The following is a 23,368-nucleotide window of genomic DNA, read 5'->3' on the forward strand; positions in this document are numbered from 1 at the left end:
AGGTCACATGGTGTCCCAGTTTTTCATTTTTAATTTATGGTCGATTTATACATTAATAATTATTTCCTGTTAAGTAGTGTTGAAATATTTGTGTTGAACTGGTGCAATATCAAGAGTCAAGTTGATGGTTCATGCACTTTCTTTTGGTTACTAAAATTTATTTTACCAGATACTATACAAATGTCTGAGGACCCAGGCTTACAGCCATTTCCTTCTTTTACGTAATCCTTGCTGTACATTGAGCAGCACTTTTTTAATAAATGAGCAGAGGGAGCATTTTTACCATGCCTAACATTAGACTTCTTAACCTGGATGCACACAGTCACACGCACAATTAACCTGAGCACTGACCACTATGGGCCTGATTCATTAAGGATCTTAACTTGAGAAACTGCTTATTTCAGTCTCCTGGACAAAACCATGTTACAATGCAAGGGGTGCAAATTAGTATTCTGTTTTGCACATAAGTAAAATACTGACTGTTTTTTCATGTAGCACACAAATATCAACTTTAAATTTCAGTGTACAAATAAGCTATCAAGTATTTGTGTGCTACATGAAAAAACAGTCAGTGTTTAACTTATGTGCAAAACAGAATACTAATTTGCACCCCTTGCATTGTACCATGGTTTTGTCCAGGAGACTGAGGTAAGAAGTGTCTCAAGTTAAGATCCTTAATGAATCAGGCGCTATGATCGGTTTTTATTTGGCCACATACAGGTTGACAGTGGTTACTGCTGATCAAATATCAGCCATGCCTCAAAATGGTCTGTGGATTTTTCTAGGGATCATTTTTTGTTGCACCAAACATTTTGGTGTCACAGGAATTGCAATATTGGGCCAATTTGCTGATATTGATCTCTGACCAGCCTTAAGTAGTGAAGCCTGAAAAGCGGAGGTTTCTCAAGGAGTCTTTATTTCAACTCCCACTACTAACAAAACCTCTTTATTGTAGGAAGAAGAAGATTTGCTTAAAATATAAGGTCATGTGAGTTGCTTGAGATATTATATGGTCTTTTAAGTCATATTAAAAAAAAAAGAAGAAAAGAATGAAAATACTTATTAATCTCAATCTTTGTATTTGTGTGGTACTTTGTAACTGAGGTGTTGTAATACAATTGTATGTTACTCCTTGTTTCCTGTAAAGGACAGGCAATAAGGGGATGCGCTTTTGTGATATCTGTAAGGGGCACACCAATGTTTTCTGAAACAGTTAATGCTATTCAGTTGTGACTGGTCAACTTTAAGTGGCATTTATTTGAGCTTGTATATTAATGTCCTATTTAGTAGTAAAAATACTGCAATCTTCCATTCAGAAAGGATACAGGGAATGAAAGTGATAATGAGCAACAGTTTTCTGGACAGAGATAACAAAGTAGTTATACTATCAGTTATTGTATGCTAATAAACACTATAACTCAGACAAGGGCTGTGCTGGAGAGATAAGCAGCTTTATACAAATAATACGGTTTGACCAAGGCAACATTCTACCATTGATATATTGTGGTAAAATTATCACTAGTTTCAGCTGCAAGGAATGAAGGACACAGCCATCCTTCACTATGAACAATTACAGCCTGGCCATACAGAAATTATAGTTATACCATTTTTCTTGAACAAGTTTGTGTAGAACTATGAACATACGTGGATAAATTGTGACAAACATAGATATTTGTGGTGTGATTTGTTTGAAAACTTCAACTGATTAGGAAACACTGACACCTGCTCATGCTTGAGGAACTGTGTAAGAGATATAGGATTAAGAAGTGAGAAGTAAATGTGTGAAAAATAGAAACCGAGACCTTGTTCAGAAACCTTACTAACTTTCAATCTCTATCTCGCTAACTGCACTGTTACATTCTCTAGTTGAGGTTTTTTCCCACCTTCTGAATGCAATCTCTCTAGATATGTGTTGTCTGCCGCAAAGTGCACCTTGGCATCACTTACCAAAGCAGATGGTCCTCTGTGACTTGACCAAACTCTCCTTAACTAACAAACTTCCTTCATTCGTCCCTCTAAATAGATGACCCTTTGATCATGTATAGGAAAAGGTAGAGAGGAGGAGGTGCACAGTGTAGCATCCATTTAGCATGTCAATAAGATATTTGGGGGAGGGGGCTGCCTAACATGACATGACCTTTGTAAACTCATATTTAAACAGTTTCTCTTACTGTAAAAGAATTATTATTATTATTATTATTAATTTTTATTTATAGGGCGCCACAAAGTATCCGTAGCGCCGTACAAGGACAAACAATGGCTCAGTACAAGGTGAAACAGCACAGTACAAGTAACAGTAAGCACTATAACTCTGGGGGCTCAGGCACAGCATGAAAGAGAGGGAGGGAGGGGTAAAGTGAGTATAGGCAGGTAACTATGGCCCAAGAGGGTGGGCACGGATGACAGGTTGAGAGTCACTGAGGGGAGCGTAAAGAAGCGAGAGGAGACAGAGGGCAGAGGGTTGGAGAGGAGGTGAACTGAGTAGCTGGAGAGCGCAGTTAAAAGTGATGGAAACAGGAGGTAGGAGAGCCCTGCTCAAAGGAGCGTACAATCTAAAGGGAGGGGAAGACAGACAGGCACATGGATGAGACGGAGATGGAGTCGGGGAAGGGGGAGAAGGGAAGAAGGGATGAGAAAGAGAGATAGCCAACCGGTGGGAGTTTAGGCATGAGACTGGAAGGCTTTAAGGAAAAGGTGGGTTTTTAATGTTCGTTTGAAAGAGGACAGATATGGGGATGTTCTGATGGAGCGGGGGAGCTTGTTCCAATGGAGGGGAGCGGCGCGGGAGAAGTCTTGGATACGTGCATGAGAGGAGGTTATCAGAGGGGAAGAGAGGCGACGATCGTTGGATGATCGCAGTGGGCGGGAGGGAGTGTGAATAGAGATACTCCCTCCCGCCCACTGCGATCGAAAAGAATGCAATATTATGTTGTTGCTATGTGAATAGTTCCTGCTTTTCTTAGGGGCTATGCGATCATTTAACTTTCCTTAATTCTCCTCCCGTTTCCCACTTCTTTTTCTTTCATATAAAACTAAAATCCAGACCTTTGTTCCTGGACCTTAGAAATGTGTCAGACCTATTTTGTAAAATGCAAAGCTATTCTTATAACTGTGTAACATCGGTGGACAACAGGCACCTCCCCAAGCTTTAACCTGCGGCCCCCCAGCTGGCTGATCCCTGTCTTATAAGAACTGGGGCAGCTGACCTCCTCTGTACAGTGCAGGGAGGTTACACAGCATGCCTGGAGGAGGAGGGAATGCACTGTGTTCTCCCGCTTTCCTCTGTGCAGCCTCCTTGAAGGCTGGTGGTCTACATGTTTGGCCCTCAACCTTTTTCATGTTGCTCCTATCTGCTGTATAATATGGAACATTGTGTTAGAAACAAACACAAACCATAAGTATAGTTGAAAACCGATTCGTACACATATGAGCCTACACAAGGAGTAAGGGGGCAGAAGGAAACAGAAGTGCATGTAGAACACCAAGTTTAGGACAGAGATCCCCATAAATAATGGGTTCAGCCTTTAAGGCAGATGAGTAAAGTGTGATGTATATTGAAAATTACAAGGCAAATAGAGACATGGGGGTATCTTTACTAAACTGCCGTTCTAACGAACCACCGTTTCTTGGCGCTTAATACAATACAATACAATACAATATGAGCAGAATAATACATTCATGGATACAATTAATAGAACAGATCACTTGGCATACAAAAATAATTCAGCATAACACAAAAGGGCATAGAGCAGAAGACCTTGCATGTGAGAGCTTATACAACAGGAAATCTATTCCACTAGTGATATGAGTGCTGACTATGTACTCAATAGATTGTAAGCTTGTAAGCAGGGCCTTCTTACCTCTGTCTGTCTATATTATTAAGCATTGTTTTGTTACTATGGTTTTTCCAACTTGAAAGTCCTACGGCATATGCAGGCGCTACATAAATAAATGTCGGATGATAATGATAATAAAAGTAGGTGTGTTGCTCTTCAAGAGGTATTATCCATTTTATGGTCTCAATACTTCATGTTGTATATGTTGCTATGTAGTCTACTATTCTTTAGACTATTCATCCAACAGTTCTTTGTTTCTTCACCAGGAATTTGTCGTTCAATTGGCGTCAGCAACTTTCTCATCCATCACTTGGAGCAGCTGCAGGAGGACTGCAGTGTAGTTCCTCATCTCAACCAGGTGAGAATATGTTTTTTTTCCTATTAACAGTACCTAGAATAAACCTGGGAATAAACATAAAAGACCTTGCTGGTATTGAGACTACCCATCATCATTTTCTGGTATTTTCTCATTCTAATTCAAGAATAAAATGGTGCTGATGCAAAGTGAATTTTATGCCAGTTTGGTTTGAGTATCTAATGTGACATCTGCTCATGCCCAAAAAGTGGCCTCTTGCCAATGCGGCCATGCAGATTTGGAGACACACAAACGCCTGAGAAGTTTGTGGGTGGTCAGAGGCAGGTGAAAGATGTTGATCCCTGTCTCCCGTAATAGCAAACTGCTTGTGATTTGACCTGGTATTACACCACTTATGCTGATTGATGCTTTCTTAGTCCCTCTGGCATATATTATGTTTGTTGTGTTCGTGTTTAAGCAAAACCTTTTTTTTACACAAAACTGAGAGATGTTTCTGTTTGTATTAGGAGCGCTTTCACTCCGTCTCCAATTTCGGTTGCTATGGCATCCACAGTAGTTTTCCCGGGGGTCTAAGTGGAAGTGGGGCATCCTGACAATGTCCGCGGTGTGCTACCACGCATGCGCTGGTCCCGATAACCGGGAGTGCGGCTTTGCGCCGTTACTTCCATCTAGAGTATTGAGCAGACAAGTCGCAGCTATAGAAGCTGCGTGGCGCACCTGATATAAAGCCCTAAAAGTGTTTAATATGGTGACCGGAGGCTCCCTACTGTATCCCCTAACCATAATAGAGGAATCTGCCACAATACAAGTACATGCACGGCTGTGCAGTGTATAGAAAACCTACCTGCATCATCTGTATAAGAATGTATAGGCATAGTACAAGACTGCATATGCATACCAAACTACAGATGGGGGTCGCGCTGCTTGGAGTCATACGGTATAAATGAAAAACAATTTACTCGGAGGTTCTCCTGTTAAGTGAGATAAGACAATCCACAGTATATAGAATATAACACTGTATTTAATGAAATTGACAGTAGTCTGTGTTCAAAGTGAGCTTAGTTAGCAATCACTAGTAATCCAAATAACCTATATAATAAAAATATATAAAAACCACAATAGATTAAAAACAAAACAGATAACAACCGCGGCTGCAAAAAACGATGGTGTACACATAAAAAATAGTCCAGAGACAAATGGAACCTTAATTATGGATCCACAACATCAAACATAACCATGTGCACTAATCGATACTGAGGTCTTCGCTATAACTGCTAAGAGTATTAGCCCATTGTTACGACCTCCTCCGTATACAAACAGTATGTATGGCAAGAAACAAATTCTCAGTCACCTGATTTTGTAGTGATCCACCAAAGGACCTAGTAATCCGGTTTAAGGACAATATTACTGTCTCCAGATATAGCCAGCCTCCAAAGTACCGGCTCCACTTACGACCTAGATCCCAGGTATAATGCCGTCTTGTTTTCGGCTGGGAATCACTCGGCACAATCGGGTGGTTTGCTTGGAGCCAATTATGATAAAAGCATTCTGTATGGACCGGCAGATAATACTTAGATCCCCAGAGGCACTTGATGGATAATGGGAGATGTTTCGCCAATTAGATATGCCACACATAAGTAATTCAATGAAAAGCACATGCAGATCCAGATATAGAACACACAAAATCCCGCTACGCGTTTCGTGCCCCAATAGAGCACTTTTTCAAAGCATATGCATACCAGCATACATCTACAAGAGCATATAAGCAAGTCTGCATATATAATCTGTATTGCCTGATTGCTGCAACTGTTGTTACTGCTGAATACTGCTGTACTACAAGCACCTGTGAGTAACTGCATTCATCTGTTGTTATCATCTTTAAATAAACAGCAACCTGTTGTAAGTTACAAAAGCGTTGTGTCTTAACATCCACATTAACACAACTGAACACCTTTAGTAACATCAGAAAGTATAACCAACAGTTTCTGCTGTATTAGGCTAGGTACACACTGGCCCAATGATTGCATGAAAAACCTCCTATCAGCCGACATTCGACCATTTGGTCATATATCGTGTGAGTGTGTATAGTGACACAATGATTTAAAGTTATCCCAAAGTGCCAATCATCGTTTCATTTGGTTTGTCGTACTGTTTAATATTTTCCGACCAATCACCGGCTGATCATGTAGTGTGTATGCACTCATGGTCACGTTCTCCATAGAGTTTACAGAGTCGTGTTCTTTTCAGCCGATGCAGTGATGAATGTACCGGTGTAAATGTAGAGAGTGCTGTAGAAGGAATAATTAATTTGTTCACTCTGAGACAGAATGTTTACTTTCAGAGTAACAGAAGCTAACCAAATTCATTAGGACATGGGTATAGTTATAACAAGGCATTTTTAATCAGTGTGACAGAATGAATGAATTAATATTGTGCTGTCATTCTCTGAAGATTAGAGGACCAGATGAAGAGCGCAAATCTGAAGGTAAATTGTGTCAGTGTGTATGCATGAATCGCCAGACTGATCGAACCTTCAGTCGTAGGTATAATCGTTTGAGATAACAGGTCAGTCAGAAAATTCTTCAGTGTGTACTTAGCCTTAGAGAGGTGTTGATAAGTTTTTGTTGATTCCGAATAGCAAATGCTTTTGTTACATAAACCAGATCCACATGCGACTGATGCAGACCTGTACAGATCTTAAAATGCGTATGGCTTAGCACAGTGGTTCCCAAACTTTCTCAGTTCGAGGCACCCTTAGGGTCACCATAATTTTTCCAAGGCACCCCTAAGCCAAAATATTTACCAGGTAGTTCCGTTTTTTAAGTAGTTGGGTCAAAATGACGTAAGATGTTTAGACCCCTTCACAATCACATTGTGCCCCTTCATCATATCACTCTGTATCCCCTTCACCATCTCACACTCTGTGTCCCCCACTTCGCCATCTCACACTCTGTCCCCTTCTTCGCCCTTTTCTCACACTGTGTGTCCCCCTCTTTGCCATCTCACACTCTGTGTCCCCCTCTTTGTCAGCTCTTAGTCTGTCCCCCTCTTCATCAGCTCTCAGTCTGCTCCCCCCTTCAGCATCTCACTATGTCCCCCCCCTTCAGCGTCTCTTTCTGTTCCCCCCCTTCAGCGTTTCTCTCTGTCCCCCCTTCAGCTTCTCTCTCTCTGTCCCTAGTCCTTCAGCATCTCTCTCTCTGTTCCCCCTCCTGCTGCGTCTCTCTCTCTGCCCCCCCCCTTCAGCATCACTCTGTCCCCCGCCCTCAGCATCTCACCCTGTCCCCCTTCACTCTCCGTTCCTCAACTTACATTCTTTCCTCCTTCAGCATCTCTCTCTGTCCCCCGCCCTCAGCATCTCACCCTGTCCCTCTTCACTCTCCGTTCCTCTACTTACATTCTTTCCTCATTTTCTGCTGTCTTCTGTCCTGATGTCCTCTCTGCTGCTGCTCCTCGCTGACACTGTCGGACGTGATGATGTCACACCCGACAGTGAGAGCAGTGAGGAGGAGGATCCGGCAGTGGATTGGTAAGTTCTTTTTTCTTTTTTTTTTTTTCAAGGGCGATGGCGGCACCCCCTGTGACAATGCCGCGGCACCCCAGGGTGTCGCGGCGCACACTTTGGGAACCGCTGGCTTAGCACATGGATATATCTTGACGTACAGCTTTTTTTGGGCAGAAATTACACACAATTTGGAACCATCCCTGTACTAGGCCCTATGTCCACGACATTCATTATTAGGAGAGATCATGGCTGAGAAACTATGTAGTTAAAATTAGACCAACACTACATTATTCCTAAAGCATGCAGTAAAGCTATTTCCTCAGAGGAAAGTATGGAAGCACTATTATACATTTTTATTTGGATAGAATGCAAATAGTATTCATGAAATGCATTTCAGTGAGGTCATTGCTGTGATATAATATGATGTGTCACTTTCTAAAGAAGGTATACTATGTTTACAATCATATTGTCGGTGGATCTTTAGATAAGTTACACATTTATTCCTGAATCTGTCTTTTTTCTTTATTTTCTGCTCAAAAAGAGTAGAAAAGAAAGTGTATTGCTTGTGATGCATAGCAGTACAGGTGTCCCATACAATCCATGCATTTAGATTGGAAATGTGATCATTTATAGTAACTATTAAATCTGATGATCCAAATGCTTCAACAAAGACTTCTGTACGTGAACCGTGAGCATGTTTTATAAAGATGTCACCAGTGGATGAGAATTGGTAGACGTTAATATACCATTGAAACAGACAATGTAACTTAATGATGTTGGGTCTATTTTTGATGCCAAGTTTGTGAATGAGATGATGGGTAGAATGCTGCTTTGTTTTAAGTGGAGAATTATGTGGGGATTTTTCTCATGTAGAGATTTGGGACTTTTCTTGGTTACTGTCCTGGCATATGACAGCTTTCCTTTTATGAAACTCTTAGGATTTTACAGTACTGGCCTTTTCCTACAGGTTTTCCTGATGACGCCAGTCAGCCTCAGCCTCCTCCGCCCCTAGGAAAGACCCCACTCTCCTTGAGCCACACCCAGCTAATTGTTTTTACACCATTGTCGATAGTAGAGACAACATGTACTAAAGATATGAAGCAGGAAATGACCAGATTTCCGTATTACTGGGAAAGAAATTCAATGTTGGCTACTCCTGACTCCTTTCCGCATGTTATTATTCCTGCAAATTCCTCTCTAATTACTCAATAGTGAGATCATTTGACAAAACCAGCAACCTTCTACTGAGTGTGTACACATTTACTGTACAAATATATGCATTTAGGATGTAAGATATTGATATATCATTGATGCTAGAACTTGCGTTTGAGGATCAGCATAACAGAGAACTCAAACGGAACTTATTTTAATATATAATTCTGTTGTGTTCACATTGTTCATTTATACAGTACACATAACTAGAGCATATAATAACAGCTGCTCACAGCACATACAACAGGAAAGGTAGTATTTTGCAGTTGGTTAACACGAGAAGCAAAAATGTAAGAAACAAATCTAAAACCATAAATCTGCTTAAGATATTGAGCGTGTCTATTCTACTACGTCTCCAAATTAATTGAATTAACTGTAACTATAATAAAGTCTATTTCATAACATTTCTGTAAATGGAGTATAATCCTATATCACAGGACTGGATCATTCCTATAAACATGACTGCATGTTGTCCGTGCCTAATATTTTTTATACCATTTTTTCGAAAGACTTTAATAGGGTTACCGCTTTCTTGTCTCCTTAACATAAGCAAATCACTCTAGATTTATCTGACGGGTTCCTAACTATTACTGTATTCTGTCCTAAATTTATCTGACTGACTTAAATGCAACATCAGACTCTGTTGCCACTAGTTTACATATTTTCCTTTCAGTGAACTACAGTTACACAATTATCAACATATATATATGGCATACCAACGTGCACATCTTTCCTTATAACAATATAAAGGATACAAGCAGCAAGCAGAGCCAATGCTAAAGTTTTAGTGGAAATGTAGGGGAGAGTCGGGAGAGTGCCTGGATAGGGCAGAGGCAAGCGGGAGGAAGTATATAGGGGAGAGAACATTCAGGGAAACTGATGTGGGCAAATGGAAAATGACTGATAACTGATTTATTTAATTCCAGGTTGAGACAGAATCCAGCATTGATACCTTTGGCTAATATCAAAATACCAGATCATCACTTTTCGCTTAGACAATCCAACTAGAAATTAGTGAAAACAAGGTGTGCTTTTTTTAAATGAATGAATTGTGTTCAGTTGATTAAAATCATTTGAAAATTACAGCAGGTGACTACTTCGAATTGTTTCAGCACCTTGCACAACACAGAAGTTATGCTCCACTGCACTGGACTAAAATGCATTCCCCCTCCTTTCCCACTGTCATGGCTTGTAGAGTAAGCATGGATGGCTTTTCGCTGTTCCTCCATCCTCACGAGCATATGAAGTGTGGAATTCCACCTTGTTACCACCTCTTGCAGGGCAAAATAAATTGTTATTACAGCTGCTGCAATTTCCTACATGCTGTTGCAGAATGCAGAAAATGTTCCAAAATTTTTCGGCCCACAGATAGCATCTCCTGCACGTCCCTGTCATTTTTAAAAAGCTCTGTACTACCAAGTAGATTGTGTGAACAAAACAGGGAATGTAATTTATTTCACCCAGCTGTAATGCTCTCACAATATTGGTGGCATTATCATAAATGACATATCCTCAGGAGAGTCCAAACGGATAAGCCATGTTGCAGTGACATCTCTTAGTTTTTCAAACAGGTTGTCATCGGTATGCCACTTAGTGAAGCCACTGATACACAGAGTAGCCTGCCTTTGAATAATCTGGAGTTGTTGGGTACATAGTGCTGCTGTTGCTGCTGCTGAAGGCAATTCACCAATCCAGTGGCCTGTCACAGTCATATAATCTTTATTTTGCCCATTTCTGCTTGTTCACATATTTGTAGTTAAGTGTATAGTGGATAGAATGGCATTTTGTAGCCCAATAATTACATTTTATGGAACCTTCTTGCAACTGGGTGACAGCTTTCATACTTTCTTCCTACTGCAAAGGATTGTTTAACAGTCAATTGTTGTAAACTACAAGTAGTCTTCTTCGTGGCCTACTTGGATGAAGCTCCACCAGCAGCAGCAGGACTAACACTCAAGAATTCTTCAGAGGATTTCTGGATAGGGGAGAAGTCATCTAGCCTTAACAACTTGGATGCAGAACTAACTCCGATCACTAGTGACGATATTGACGTGGAAGGTGTTGTCGGTGTGGCTTTACAAAGGCTACAAATGGCTAGACAACTGTTGTCAGGATTGGGTAAAATTAATTGCACACATAAGAGGTGGATTTTTTGGTCTTATGCCCAGGCATGACAATGGCCTTCTTCTTATCACGTGCAAGAACTGCTTCCACGGGTGCAGGACTTACACAAACAACATCATGCTCATCGACATCCTCATCAACATCCTCATTAGTGCCGTTGTTGGCTACACAAATATCCCCCTCATTCTGTTGCAAATACAAAGTGGTATCCTACATTTGTGTATCACCAGCTACACTAAGAGGCATACAGATGACAACTGTTTGAATGTCATTGCAACATTGTTAGGGATGTCATTGCAACATGGCTTATCTCACTTAGACTCTCCTGAGGATATGTCATTTGTGATAACGCCACCAATATGCGACAGCATTACAGCAGGGAGAACCCCATCACATTCCCTGTTTTGCTCATACAATCAACTTCACAATCAAGCTGCCGAGCTTTTTAAAAAATAACAGTGACATGCAAGAGATGCTGTCTGTGTCCAGAAATAATTTTGGTCATGTTCGGGATATTCTGCAATAGCATGTAGGAGATTGCAGCTGCTGCATGAAGAATCAAATTTGAGGGGGAATGTACTTTAGTCCAGCGCAGTGGAGAATACTTTCCATGATGTGCAATGTGCTGAAACCACTCTAAGTAGTCTTCTGTGAAGTGAGTTCAGACACTGTTAGCTTCAGTCAAGTGATTCCCCTAATTAGACTTTTGGAAGAGCAGCTAGAGAAATTGAAGGAGGAGATGAAACTAAGCAATTCCACTAACCATGTATAGAACTTGTAGTTCAAGTACTTTATTTGCTTCGCCAGGATCCGAGAGTTATCAACAGCTTGAAATCAGATCACTACATGTTGGCAACTGTGCATGATCCTAGGTCAGTGTTGGCTAACCTGTGACAATCCAGGTGTTGTGAAACTACATGTCCCTGCATGCTTTGCCAATATATAGCAGCTTATTGCTGGAAGGGTATGCTGGGACTTGTAGTTTTAACCTGTGACACAACACCTGGTGTGTCACAGGATAGCCAACACTGTCCTAAGTTAAGAGCTATGTCTTCTCTTTCTTTCCAGCTGGCACAGATCTCAAGAGATGCAATGAGCTCCTGGTCAGCAAGCTGGCAGCTCAAGTGGTACATGATGACTCATCCTCCCTCAGTGTCTTTGGCAACTGCTGCTAGGAAATAACTGAACTTTCCCAAGACACCCAGTGGTAATGCAGATGAGTCAGCAAAACATTTTGACATTTGATCTGGTGTAAAAGAATTGCCCAAAAATCATGTCAGCTCTGTCGTAAAATGAGCTACAAATTTCACAGGGAAGGCCATTACCAGCAATTACATCAAAGTACAGAGAATTCTGTGATGGTGGATTCCAGCAGGGATGAATTAGTATTGTGTGAGGATGATGTATACACTGATGAGGGTGAGGATGATGACCGTGGAGATCGCAGGTGCTGTGATCTAGCTGAGAGAAGGGAGCTAGCTCATGCTGGTATGCTTGTTAATATTTTGGGTAGAATGGCATGTTGGCAATTTTATGTTTTTCAACAGTAAACTTTCACCTTTATTAGAGAGGTGTTTTTTTCTTTAAAAGGTACAAACTTTTTTTTAAAAAAAAATTGTTTCCTTGACTTAAAACCACTGTGCACTTGAATGTAGGCTTCAGTACATGACGTAGAGGGATTAGTGTAATCATGACTGAGACTGGAGAGTGACAAGAACAATGTCACTGGAGAGTGACAAGAACACTGGTACCCCTATTTCTGTGTGACCAACAGCACTGAGACTGGAGAGGGACGAGAACAATGTGACTGAAGACTGGAGAGTGACAAGAACACTTCCACCCCTCCTGTTTCTGTATGAACTATGGCACAGTAGAATGTCACTGGAGACTTTTAAAAACACTTCCAGCCCTATTATTACAATTTTGCTTTCAGCACTGAACATTGCCACCTCTCCTGTTTCTAGGTGAGCTATGGCACAGTAGAATATCACAGGAGTCTTTGAAGAACGCTGGCAGCCCTATAATTTGTCTTTCAGCACTGAAAACTGCCACCTCTTCTTCTGTTTTTGTGTGAGCTATGTCACAGTACAATGTCACTGGAGACTGCCAAGAACACTGCCACCCCTCCTCTTTATCTTTCATTAATGATGCTGCCCAACTGCACTGGAGACTGTCAACAACCCTGCTACCCCTTCTATGTCTCTCTGTAAAATGGCGCTCGATCTCTGTGGAGGGCAGTACTTATAGAATCCAAATCTCGCGAGTTTTCACTTACGAGGGCGCGCAAGACTTGGTACTCGGATCCGCAAAGTTTGGGTGTGCTCGGTTCTCGGAGAACCGAGCCTGAGTATCTTTAGTGTGGCAGTTCAGGCATCTTAGTTCTACCCAATATTCATGTTTTTCACCCTCTCGCTATGCGTTCTCTATAATTGTTTTAGCACTTATTTGTAGCTTACTTGTGCCTGCTATGCGTGAGATAGAATATAAGATGTGATTTCTGACCAATCGCCTCTCCTGTTACATGTTGACTGTTGTGATATCACCAGGGGTCAAGTCCTTTTCAAATTTCACCCTTTTTGAATGTCTCTGGTGGGTGCAGGTTCTGAGTTAGTTGCTCAATGGGAAGGATATTTTTTCCATGAATACTCACACGGCAAGACCCCCTAGTTGTCTTGGACTCTTTCAAACTTTTCTCCGGGGCACTTTTATAAATAGGATAACAGCGCTCTAAACATTTCCTAGGTATAGAAGGTTAGAACAAACTTGTAGTGCACAGGAGTCTGTCTATATTGTAACCCGTGCCACTGATTCCCGTCTCAGTTGCCTTACTGCCCAGTAAGACTGAACTGATTACCTGCTAGACAAATCTAAGCATAAATTGCTATTCAGCAAACATGTCCAATATGTGGAGGCAGACAGGTTTGGGGGCGTTCTGGTCTACATGTCGCGTGTGGAGAGTGCCAGTACTGCTCTTCCTGTCAATGTAGATGACATAGGATTTGAGCAGTTTCTGATGCCTAACAAGGCTGAGGTCTTTCATAATTTTAATAAAAAGTTGTACACATCTCGGGCATATTATAGTGAGAGAGGGGCCTCTCTCGGTACTTGGACACAATCTCTCTCCCCAAACAGTCAGCTGACAGTGGACTGTTCTTATACACTCCATTTACACTGGTGGAGGTAGACAAATCCTTAATGATCTCCCCTAATGGTAAGGCTTTGGTTGAGGACTGCCTTCCAATAGAACTTTACAAGCCAACACAGTGCATTTTCTGTTCCTACGTTACTTGACACCTTTAATACTCTATTTGAGTCTGGTGTCTTGCCTGAGTCTATTGCTGAAGCTCTGATCATGGTCCTTGCTGAAGCCGGGCAAGAATCCCTTATACCTGGACTCGTATAGACGTATATATCCCTCCTCTGCGTGTACAAATTCTAGCTAAAATGTTGTCGCTTAGACTTAACAGATTGATTTTGGAATTAATGCATCCAGATCAAACAATATGTGGCTTTGTCATTGTTTTTTTTTAATGTAATATCTGAAATAAACATGAGATTCTTAATGCTCAGTTTGATCAAACTTGTAAATGTCTAAGAATACCTATCACTGTATTTTTTATATTAAACTTAGTTGTCCAGTTACTGGATATGTTACCTATACTCGTATCAAGCTTTTAGCTGGTCTTGTTGAATAGCAATTGTACATGTTTTGGTGGTGTTCTCTACCACAAATTCTTGGAATTTGCTTTGGATGTCTGAACCACTAAGTCACACCATTTCATAAGGATGTTTGTGAAAGAAAGTGACTGCTGTTTATGAGATCTTCTATTTGCTGCTACATAAGCTGTTTTCAAAACTTTTAGTTCAGAAACCCCTTCATGTAGCATAAAGCTGATGAAGTCCAGATCCATTGAAATGAATTTAAGATATTTTTGCCTGCCATACACTGCTACGTAAGCAGTAAAATTTATTGCATTAACAAAGCAACATTTTCTGTACTAAACAGAAATTGCTCAGATGCGATTATAAGTATCATCCTAACATTTTTTTCTGAATTTGTAAGCAACAGAAATATGCTGCTTCCAGAGCCGTAACTTAGAATTCTAGCGCCCGGGGCAAGAAAGACAAATGCCGCCCCCCTAGCCCTCAATTTTAAAATTAATCTAAAATATTGCTAAATTGTGCCCCCCTCCAGCGTTGCGCCCTGGGCGGTCGCCCCTGTCGCACAACCCTAGTTACGCCCTGGCTGCATCTAAAACACAGTTGTAACACCACCCTAAGTAAATCTATGACAATAATAAATATATTCTGTGTGTATGTATTTATGAGTATATGTGTGTGTGTGTGTATATATATGTATATATATGTGTATATATATATATATATATATATATATAAGTTAACCAGTGCATGATACTCATGCATTCTAGTCAAATCAAGCTACTTAAGGTGTTAAAAAGGTTCTTGTCATGCATTTGGGCCATAGCCCAGGCCTCCTCAGGGGAAGAGCGTTACTTCCCGACGTAAGCGCCCTTTTTTAACGTGGTTTTGTCCACATGTCACCACCTCATCATTCTTCTCCATCACCTCATCCTTCATCTTTATCACCACATCTATCCAGATGTCTATCCAGACACAGGGATCTCTCTCAGCGGTCCTGAGTATCACACTCCTCTCACTCTGTCACCCCCGGCAACCACCAACCACTCCCCACTGTCACCCCCGGGAACCACCAACCACTCCCAACTGTCACTTCTCCTTCAAGAAATATGTATATATTTTTTTTTAAATCTCTATAAACACTTTTAACAATTAACAAATTAAATTAACAAATTAAAAACATCTTAGTATACTAAATTTCAGCCCTTTCTGAATTTTTTTTCCCACACACACTAAGAATTTAGTAGGTCAGTGTATAACTCCGCCCAGCAGGTGGCGCTGCAGCTTGGTTTTATTTTTTCCACACACACACACACAGACTAACACACGCCACTAGACATTTATATTATAGATATATATATATATATATATATATATATATATACACATATATATATATATTTATATATAATATATATTCATACACATAAATATATATATGTGTGTATATATATATATATATATATATATATATATATATATATATATATATATACACATAAATACATATGTATATTTATTTATATTAGAGATGCTCAGGCTCGATTGCACGAGAACCGGACACACTCAAACTTAGCAGATCTGAATTCCGAAACCGATCCGGCTCTGTACTTTCACGCGCCCTCGGAATTGACAATGAGGCAAAACATCATTGTTACTTCTTCGGATCTTGCGAGTTTTGGATTCTATAAGTACCGCCCTCCACAGCGATCCAGCGCCATTTCACAGAGGGGCACAGTAGGGGTAGCACGGTTCTTGGCAGTCTCTAGTGCAGTTGGGCTGCATCATAGGTAGAAAAGAAAGAAGAGGGATACAAATAATAGGACGGGCAGTCTTGCTCTAAATCTGCAGCTATATAGCTAACACGCAAACAGGAGAGCTCCTTTGCTTATTGTCATTGCTGAAATAGAAATAATAGGGCTGGCAGTCTTGGTCTTCTAAATCTGCAGTCACATTTTGCTGTGTTACCAAAATGGATTCACAGCAGTACACAGGAGACCAGGAGCACCAAGCAGCTGCTGGCACCAGTCATGATGATAGTAATCCCTCTACGTCATGTGCTAAAGCCTATGCTAAAGTGCATAGTGGTTTTAAGTCAGGGAAACAAAAATGTAAAAAAACACATTTTACTTTGGTCAAGAAAAAAAGACCTCTAATCCAGGCAAAGTTATTTGCAGAAAAAAATAAAATTGCCAACAGGCCATTCTACACACGCAGTGGCAAGGAAGAAATGAGGCCTTTGCCTTTCTTTATGAGTGCTAGTTCTGCAACTGTAACTGAAGCATCTTCTTGTAAGGTCAGTCATGACCAAGCAAGACCTTGTCGTTCAGACTCCAAAAGTGGTGTCCAAATACTTTTACGTGTAAAAGCCGAGCTGGAAGAAATCAGTAAGGCATTAGAGGAAAATGTATGTTTAGATTCAGAAATTAAAAAAATCCCTGAGGATAGTCTATCCTCGAGTGCTATCTGTAAACCTGACCTTTTTGATAGTGTACCCATAAAGAAGTCCCCTTTCAGCATTTCTGCAGATGTGTGCATGAACAGCCCAAGTGTAGCCGGTGATACAGAAATTGAGGATGCAACTTTGGAATTGCAACAGGATGAGGGGGATATATTTATAGCTGATGAGGGAGCTAATGAGGATGTTGATGAGGATAATGTTGTTGGTGTAAGTCCTGCACCCGTGGAAGCAGTTCTTGCTTGTGATAAGAAGAAGGTCATGGTCATGCCTGGGCATAAGACCAAAAAATCCACTTCTTATGTGTGGAATTATTTTTGCCCAAATCCTGACAACAGTTGTCTAGCCATTTGTAGCGTTTGTAAAGCCACAGTCAGTAGAGGTAGGGACCTTAACCATCTAGGAATCTCATCCATGTTACGCCATTTGAAGCGAGTTCATGGCAAGCTGTTGGGAAAATCAGAAACTTATGTTAAAAAAATAACAACAAGCAGTCCATCAGCTAGGTCCATTCTCTCAGCTATCTGGGCAAGCTAAAGATTATATGACTGTGACAGCCCATTGGGTTGCTGATTCGCCTTCATCAGCAGGAACAGCAGCAGCATGTACCCAAGTACGTCACATTTTTCAGAGGCAAGCTACTCTGTGTATCACCGGCTTCACTAAGTGGCATACAACTCACAATCTGTTACAAAAACTAAGGGATGTCCTTGCAACATGGCTTATCCCGCTTCGACTCTCATCAGGATAGGTAATTTCTGATAACGCCACCAATATTGTGAGAGTATTTCAGCTGGGTGAATTCCATCACATTCCCTGTTTTGCTCACACAATAAACTTGGTGGTACAGAGCTTTTTAAAAAATGACAGGGACGTGCAGGAGATGCTGTCTGTGGCCCGTAAAATATGTGGACATTTCCGACATTCGGCAACAGCATGTAGGAGATTGCAGCAGCTACAAGAGCAATTTAATTTTCCCTGCTACCAACTGAAGCAAGTGGTGGTGACAAGGTGGAATTCCACCCTGCATATGCTTCTGCGGATGGAGGAACAGCGAAAAGCCATCCACGCTTACTCCACAAGCCATGACATTGGGAAAGGAGGGGGATGTATTTTACTCATGCGCAGTGGAGAATACTTTCCATGTTGTGCAAGGTGCTGAAACCATTCGAAGTAGTCACCTGTGAAGTGAGTTCAGACACTGCTAGCTTGAGTCCAGTGATTCCCTTAATTAGACTCTTGGAAAAGCAGTTTGAGAAACCGAAGGAGGAGATTAAACAAAGCAGTTACGCTAAGTATGTCAGACTTGTAGATCAAGTACTTTATTCTCTTCGCCAGGATTCAAGAGTTATGAAAATCTAGAAATCGGATCACTACATTTTGTCGACTGTGCTTGATCCTAGGATTAAGAGGTATGTCTTCTTTTTTTTCCACCTGACCCAGATCTGAAAAGATGCAAGGTGCTCCTGGTGAGCAAGATGACAGTTCAAGTGTTATGTGACAGGACGGCGTCTCCTCCTTCAGTTTCTCAGTCAACTGTTGCTAGGAAAAAACTTAGCTTTCCCAAGAGACCCTGGGATGATGCAGATGACTCAGCACAACATTTTGACATCTGGTCTGGTCTAAAAGATTTAACAAAAAACGTGACACCTCTGCCGTAACTCTACCTGATCCTACTGTCAATATCCAACGGATGGTGGAGGTTTATTTTAACGACAGCATAGAAATAGACACATCAGACAGTCCCTTTAAATATTGGGAGGAAGAAAAGGGAATTTGGAGTTCCATGTACAAACTCGCTTTGCACTGCCTAAGCTCCCCACCCTCCAGTGTGTACTCGGAACGAGTTTTCAGCACAGCCGGGAACCTTGTTAGCGATCGGCATAGGAGGCTACTTCCTCAAATTGTGGAAAAGATGATGTTCATACTAATTAACTTCAATTTCCACGAGGAATGCCTTCCCTACAAATTTCATCAAAATACTGAGATTTCTGTAATGGTGGATTCCAGCGTTGATGAATTAATAATGTGTGAGGATGATGTACAAACTGATGAGGGTGAGGATAAGGCTGAAGATGATGACATCAACATCTTTCCGCATTAGAGTTCATTAACAGCACTGCTATCTTCAGTGCCTTAAGGCCATTGTTAGCTTGTTTTGTGAGGGGGCCCAAGCAAACCAAGCACATCTGCTCAAAAGTGGCACTCCTTGTCGCTGAAGTGCTTGGTTTGTTAGTGCGCATTTCTTTTGTAAGATCCAACATAAGGGTGGGTGGGAGAGTCCAAAGACAATTCCATCTTGCACCACTTTTCCTTTCAGCTAGCGCTGTGTGCCACTGTTGCCTACATGTGGTATATACTGTTGTGTGCTTTGCAAAAATCTTAGATACCCATTGATGATGCAGACGACTCAGCACAACATTATGACATCTGGGGGTAAATGTATGAAAGTCCGTTTTTTTCATCTTGCCGGAAATCGGCGACTTTGCAGCTAAAATTTAAACAGCGATGGCTTTTGAAGACAAACTTGCCTTTACAAGCCATAGCTGCTTTAAATTTTAGCTGCAAAGTCGCCGATATTCGGCGAGTTGAAAAAAAACGGACTTTCATACATTTACCCCCTGGTCTTTGTCTACTGTAATAAAATTGACCAGAATTAGTGACACCTCTGCTGTAACTCCACCTGATCAACATCCAAAGAATGATGGAGGATTATTTTTTTCTTTTTTTTTGAAGACAACAGTTTTATTAACAAAGAACAACATTGCTTGCAGAAGTAATGTAAACATGGATGTATAAATAGACGTGTCTATGTATTACCTTCCACTTTGCTGCTGTTTCATCAGTATTGCACAAAGTGTTTATAATCTGCACTTTACGTCACAGGTACCTAACTATATTATTATTTTTTGGGAATTGGGGTTGATTTGAAGCTCAGTGATGAACTTGCTTTTTGCTGTGAATTACAATGGCTCTTTTTAGTGCATTGTCTGGCACTCTGGATTGGTCTGAGTCTGATAAAAGCACGCATCCCGGTTGGGGTCAGCGCTTGTCGCTATGTATTAACTGTAGAATTACCACAGATATCTAAGGAAAGGGTGGAGTGGTCAAATGAACCATAACTGATTTCATGATCCAAGGACAATTCCATCTTGCACCATTTTTGTTTTCTGTCACTGCTGTATAGCAATGTTTCCTAGTTGTGCTATGGAGTGGCGGGTGGCTTTAACATACATTTGCAAATGTGTGCTACTAAGACTTTTGCATCGTTATTTACAGTAGAAATGGCAGGTCTATTGCTGGCTATAGCAGTGTGCTGGGGGATTTCTCTGTGTGTTTGTTCCTAATGGGTGGGACATGGTAGGCAGCAAGTGAACAGTCAGTTCTTGTTGATATGTTGGAAGCAGTAAAAATGGGCAAGCATAAGGATCTGTGTGACTTTGACAAGGGCCAAATTCTGATGGCTAGACGACTGGGTCAGAGCATCTCCAAAATGGCAGGTCTTGTGGGGTGTTTCCAGTATGCATTGGTTGGTATCTGCCAAAAGTGGCCTCGTCTGATGAATCCTGTTTTCTTTTACATCATGTGGACGGCTAGATGTTTGTGCATCTTTTACCTGGGGAAGAGATGGCAGCAGGATTCAGTATGGGAAGTGTGAAGACACCAGGTTTATCTGGCCCAATGCTACCCACTTCACGCTGGCTGGCCACCCACGGGTGCCTTCCTATGCCAGGGAAGTGTACCCAGTACCTTCTAGGATTCGTATAGTCACTCAGACAAATGCAGTTTTAAAAATACAGAAGTATATTTATTGTCATACAAACAACACTAGAATATTATTTACACACAGTAAATAAATGCCAGGCAGGTTTACCACATCATCTGTCCCTTACCCCACTAGTTCAAGGAGTTATAGTCACCTGGCTGTCCAGACTTCACGACCCGTGGATCTCTCTCAGCTGCATATATAGACTATAGTAGAGCACGACAACTCAAAACCAGTCTTGCACTATTCATCAATGAAATCCCAGAATGTACACCCCTTCCCCCCGGACTGGCTCCTTATATCTCGGGTCTAATTTCCACAGTGTTTTTCCCTCCCTAGGCAAACCCCTGGGTCTATTCTCCTTGTCCGTTTGTTTCTGGCAAAGATGCAATCCCCCCTCACCCAAACACTCAAGGGAAAACTGCCCAGTGGCAGGCAAACTTGGGGGCTCCATTAATTCTTTGCTGATGGGGAATCCTCTTTCCTCTTCCCAAACCACTTGTGGGTGCCCCTGTATGTATGTGGATGTGCATCTCCCCTCCCCAGCTACCACATCCAACTGTTGGACTACTTCCCTCGCCTCTGGCGCATCGGCGTAGTGTGAATCCTCATTGTACACAGACTTGTACTCCTGGCAGCAAGCCAGAGTGGATGGTCCAGTGCAGGCCTCTGGTATTGGGTCCTGGATTCCCAGATTTGGAGCTGGAGTGCGATGCTTCAAAGCTTGTGGGGCTAGTGAATCATGCTGTACTGGTGCCCTCTCAGACACCCACTCAGTCAACATCTCCTCATCTGCCAATTCTGCATAGGGAAAGGTATAAGAGTAGTTTTCCCAGGGCCCCCATTGTCTGACATGACAATTCCTTTATCCTTTCCCATTAATTCTGTCATACAGTCTGTAATCATGATTTCTGCTGAGATCATATGTTGAGCAAGTTTATGATTCTCTTCTGCCACAATTGGGTACAGCTGTATATCACTTGCACCGGAGAGCACACATGTGGTATCCTGCGTTACTTCATTAAACAAAACATTTTCAGGCACAACAGGGGTGGATAATGTTAGGCTGCTAGTGATCAGATAACGCACCTGCAGAACAGACTGGCGGAGGTCTTCGCCTATAGCAGCCGCCTTTCCCGTAGAGCTAGACACGCTCACAGTTACTCGGATGCCCCCAGGACTTAACTCCAAAGTAGTGTAGGTTCGTTATACTTACCGCAGCGCAGGCCTGGAGACAGTACAGATGGTAATGGATGGTCAGACGAAACCCAAGGTCAGGGGTCACTTGCAGGTTAGAATAGTCAGAAAACACGCCAAGGGTCGGGGTCACGAGCAAATCAGCAGAATCCAAGGTTCAGGCCAAAAGGTCAGGGTCACAGGAAATAAGGCAAAATCCAGTAAACAGGCAAAAGGGTGAAAACAGAAGTCGAGCAGTATATTAAGCAGGTCAGCATCAAACCAGGACGCTATAACCGGCAGGGAGGCTAAGCCCTCTCTGCCTTATATACTGACATTGGCCAGTCAGGGCTTAGCCCTGTAATGATTAACAGGCTCAGACTTCCTAATTAATTGTAGTGTTTAATTAGCCCACAGGCTATACTTAGCACATGCGCCCGGCTGCAGCACTTGCCGGAGCGCAGCGCTTAACACACTTGGCGTCTGGCCGTTGCCTTGGCAATGTTCGGGCCCAAGTAACAGGAAGTGACGCCCAGGTCGTCATGGCGACAGCCGGGAACGTCAGTACAGGGAGGAGGAGAGTCTTTTCTGTAATTCTGTTCTAACTCAGACACAGTCTCAGGTGCTAATAACACTGGCAAATTATCAGAAGATGCTACTAAATGGTACTTACTTGGTAGCTCTTTCCCATCCAAGTCACCAAATGGGAGAATTTCTCCTAATCCTTTCTGAGTAGTCAGAGATACAACATCCTCACCAAGCAGTTCTTCTCCAGTTTCCCCCAAGATAGTAGCTTGGGCAACTGTGTATAATCCACTGGGATGGACCTCCCCCTGATTAACAGACCGAGCAGCCATTTTTTTTTAGAGTGTGACAAAAGATATTGCAATTGGCATTTTTCAGTATTCACTCGATAACACTGATCCAGCCACATTTCAGTGTCAGTAAGTCCTTGTTGCCATACCTCATCCTCTGCTTCTTCAAAACTCAGTTGCAGACATTGCATTTGTTCCCAGAGAGCTATGTGGGGACCTAAAGTGAGCATCCATTTCCTATAGACACTGAAGGCATTGATGGGATTCTCCTGATCTTTTAAAAGACGTTTGAGGATAACCCTGTGCGTGCAGTACAGGTAAGGTACACCCCGGATCTGGCATTCAACTATCAGCTCCTCCATACTCATTGTCTCTAGTGGATCTGTAGAATCTGCTAATGGGACAGATTCTATTAGTACATTTGCAGGGTATTCATCAGGCATGTCCCTGTGCTGTAATTGTCCATTTCCATCTTGTTTGTACTGCTGAATATTGTTGTAACT

The 23,368-nt window shown here is 41.8% G+C and overlaps 1 protein-coding gene across 3 annotated transcripts in view; it reads left to right on the top strand.

Annotated features, from left to right (window-relative positions):
- Positions 1 to 23,368, top strand: part of LOC142099271 (glyoxal reductase-like) — a 125,611-nt gene that overhangs the window by 59,924 nt on the left and 42,319 nt on the right. For all 3 annotated transcript variants that reach the window (XM_075182555.1, XM_075182557.1, XM_075182556.1), the window contains exon 5: positions 4,103 to 4,194. In XM_075182555.1, the coding sequence (XP_075038656.1) occupies positions 4,103 to 4,194 (92 nt within the window). The remainder of the gene's footprint in view (positions 1 to 4,102; positions 4,195 to 23,368) is intronic.

This window comes from Mixophyes fleayi, chromosome 8, assembly GCF_038048845.1.
Source record: "Mixophyes fleayi isolate aMixFle1 chromosome 8, aMixFle1.hap1, whole genome shotgun sequence".
NCBI classification, from domain to species: Eukaryota; Metazoa; Chordata; class Amphibia; order Anura; family Limnodynastidae; genus Mixophyes; species Mixophyes fleayi.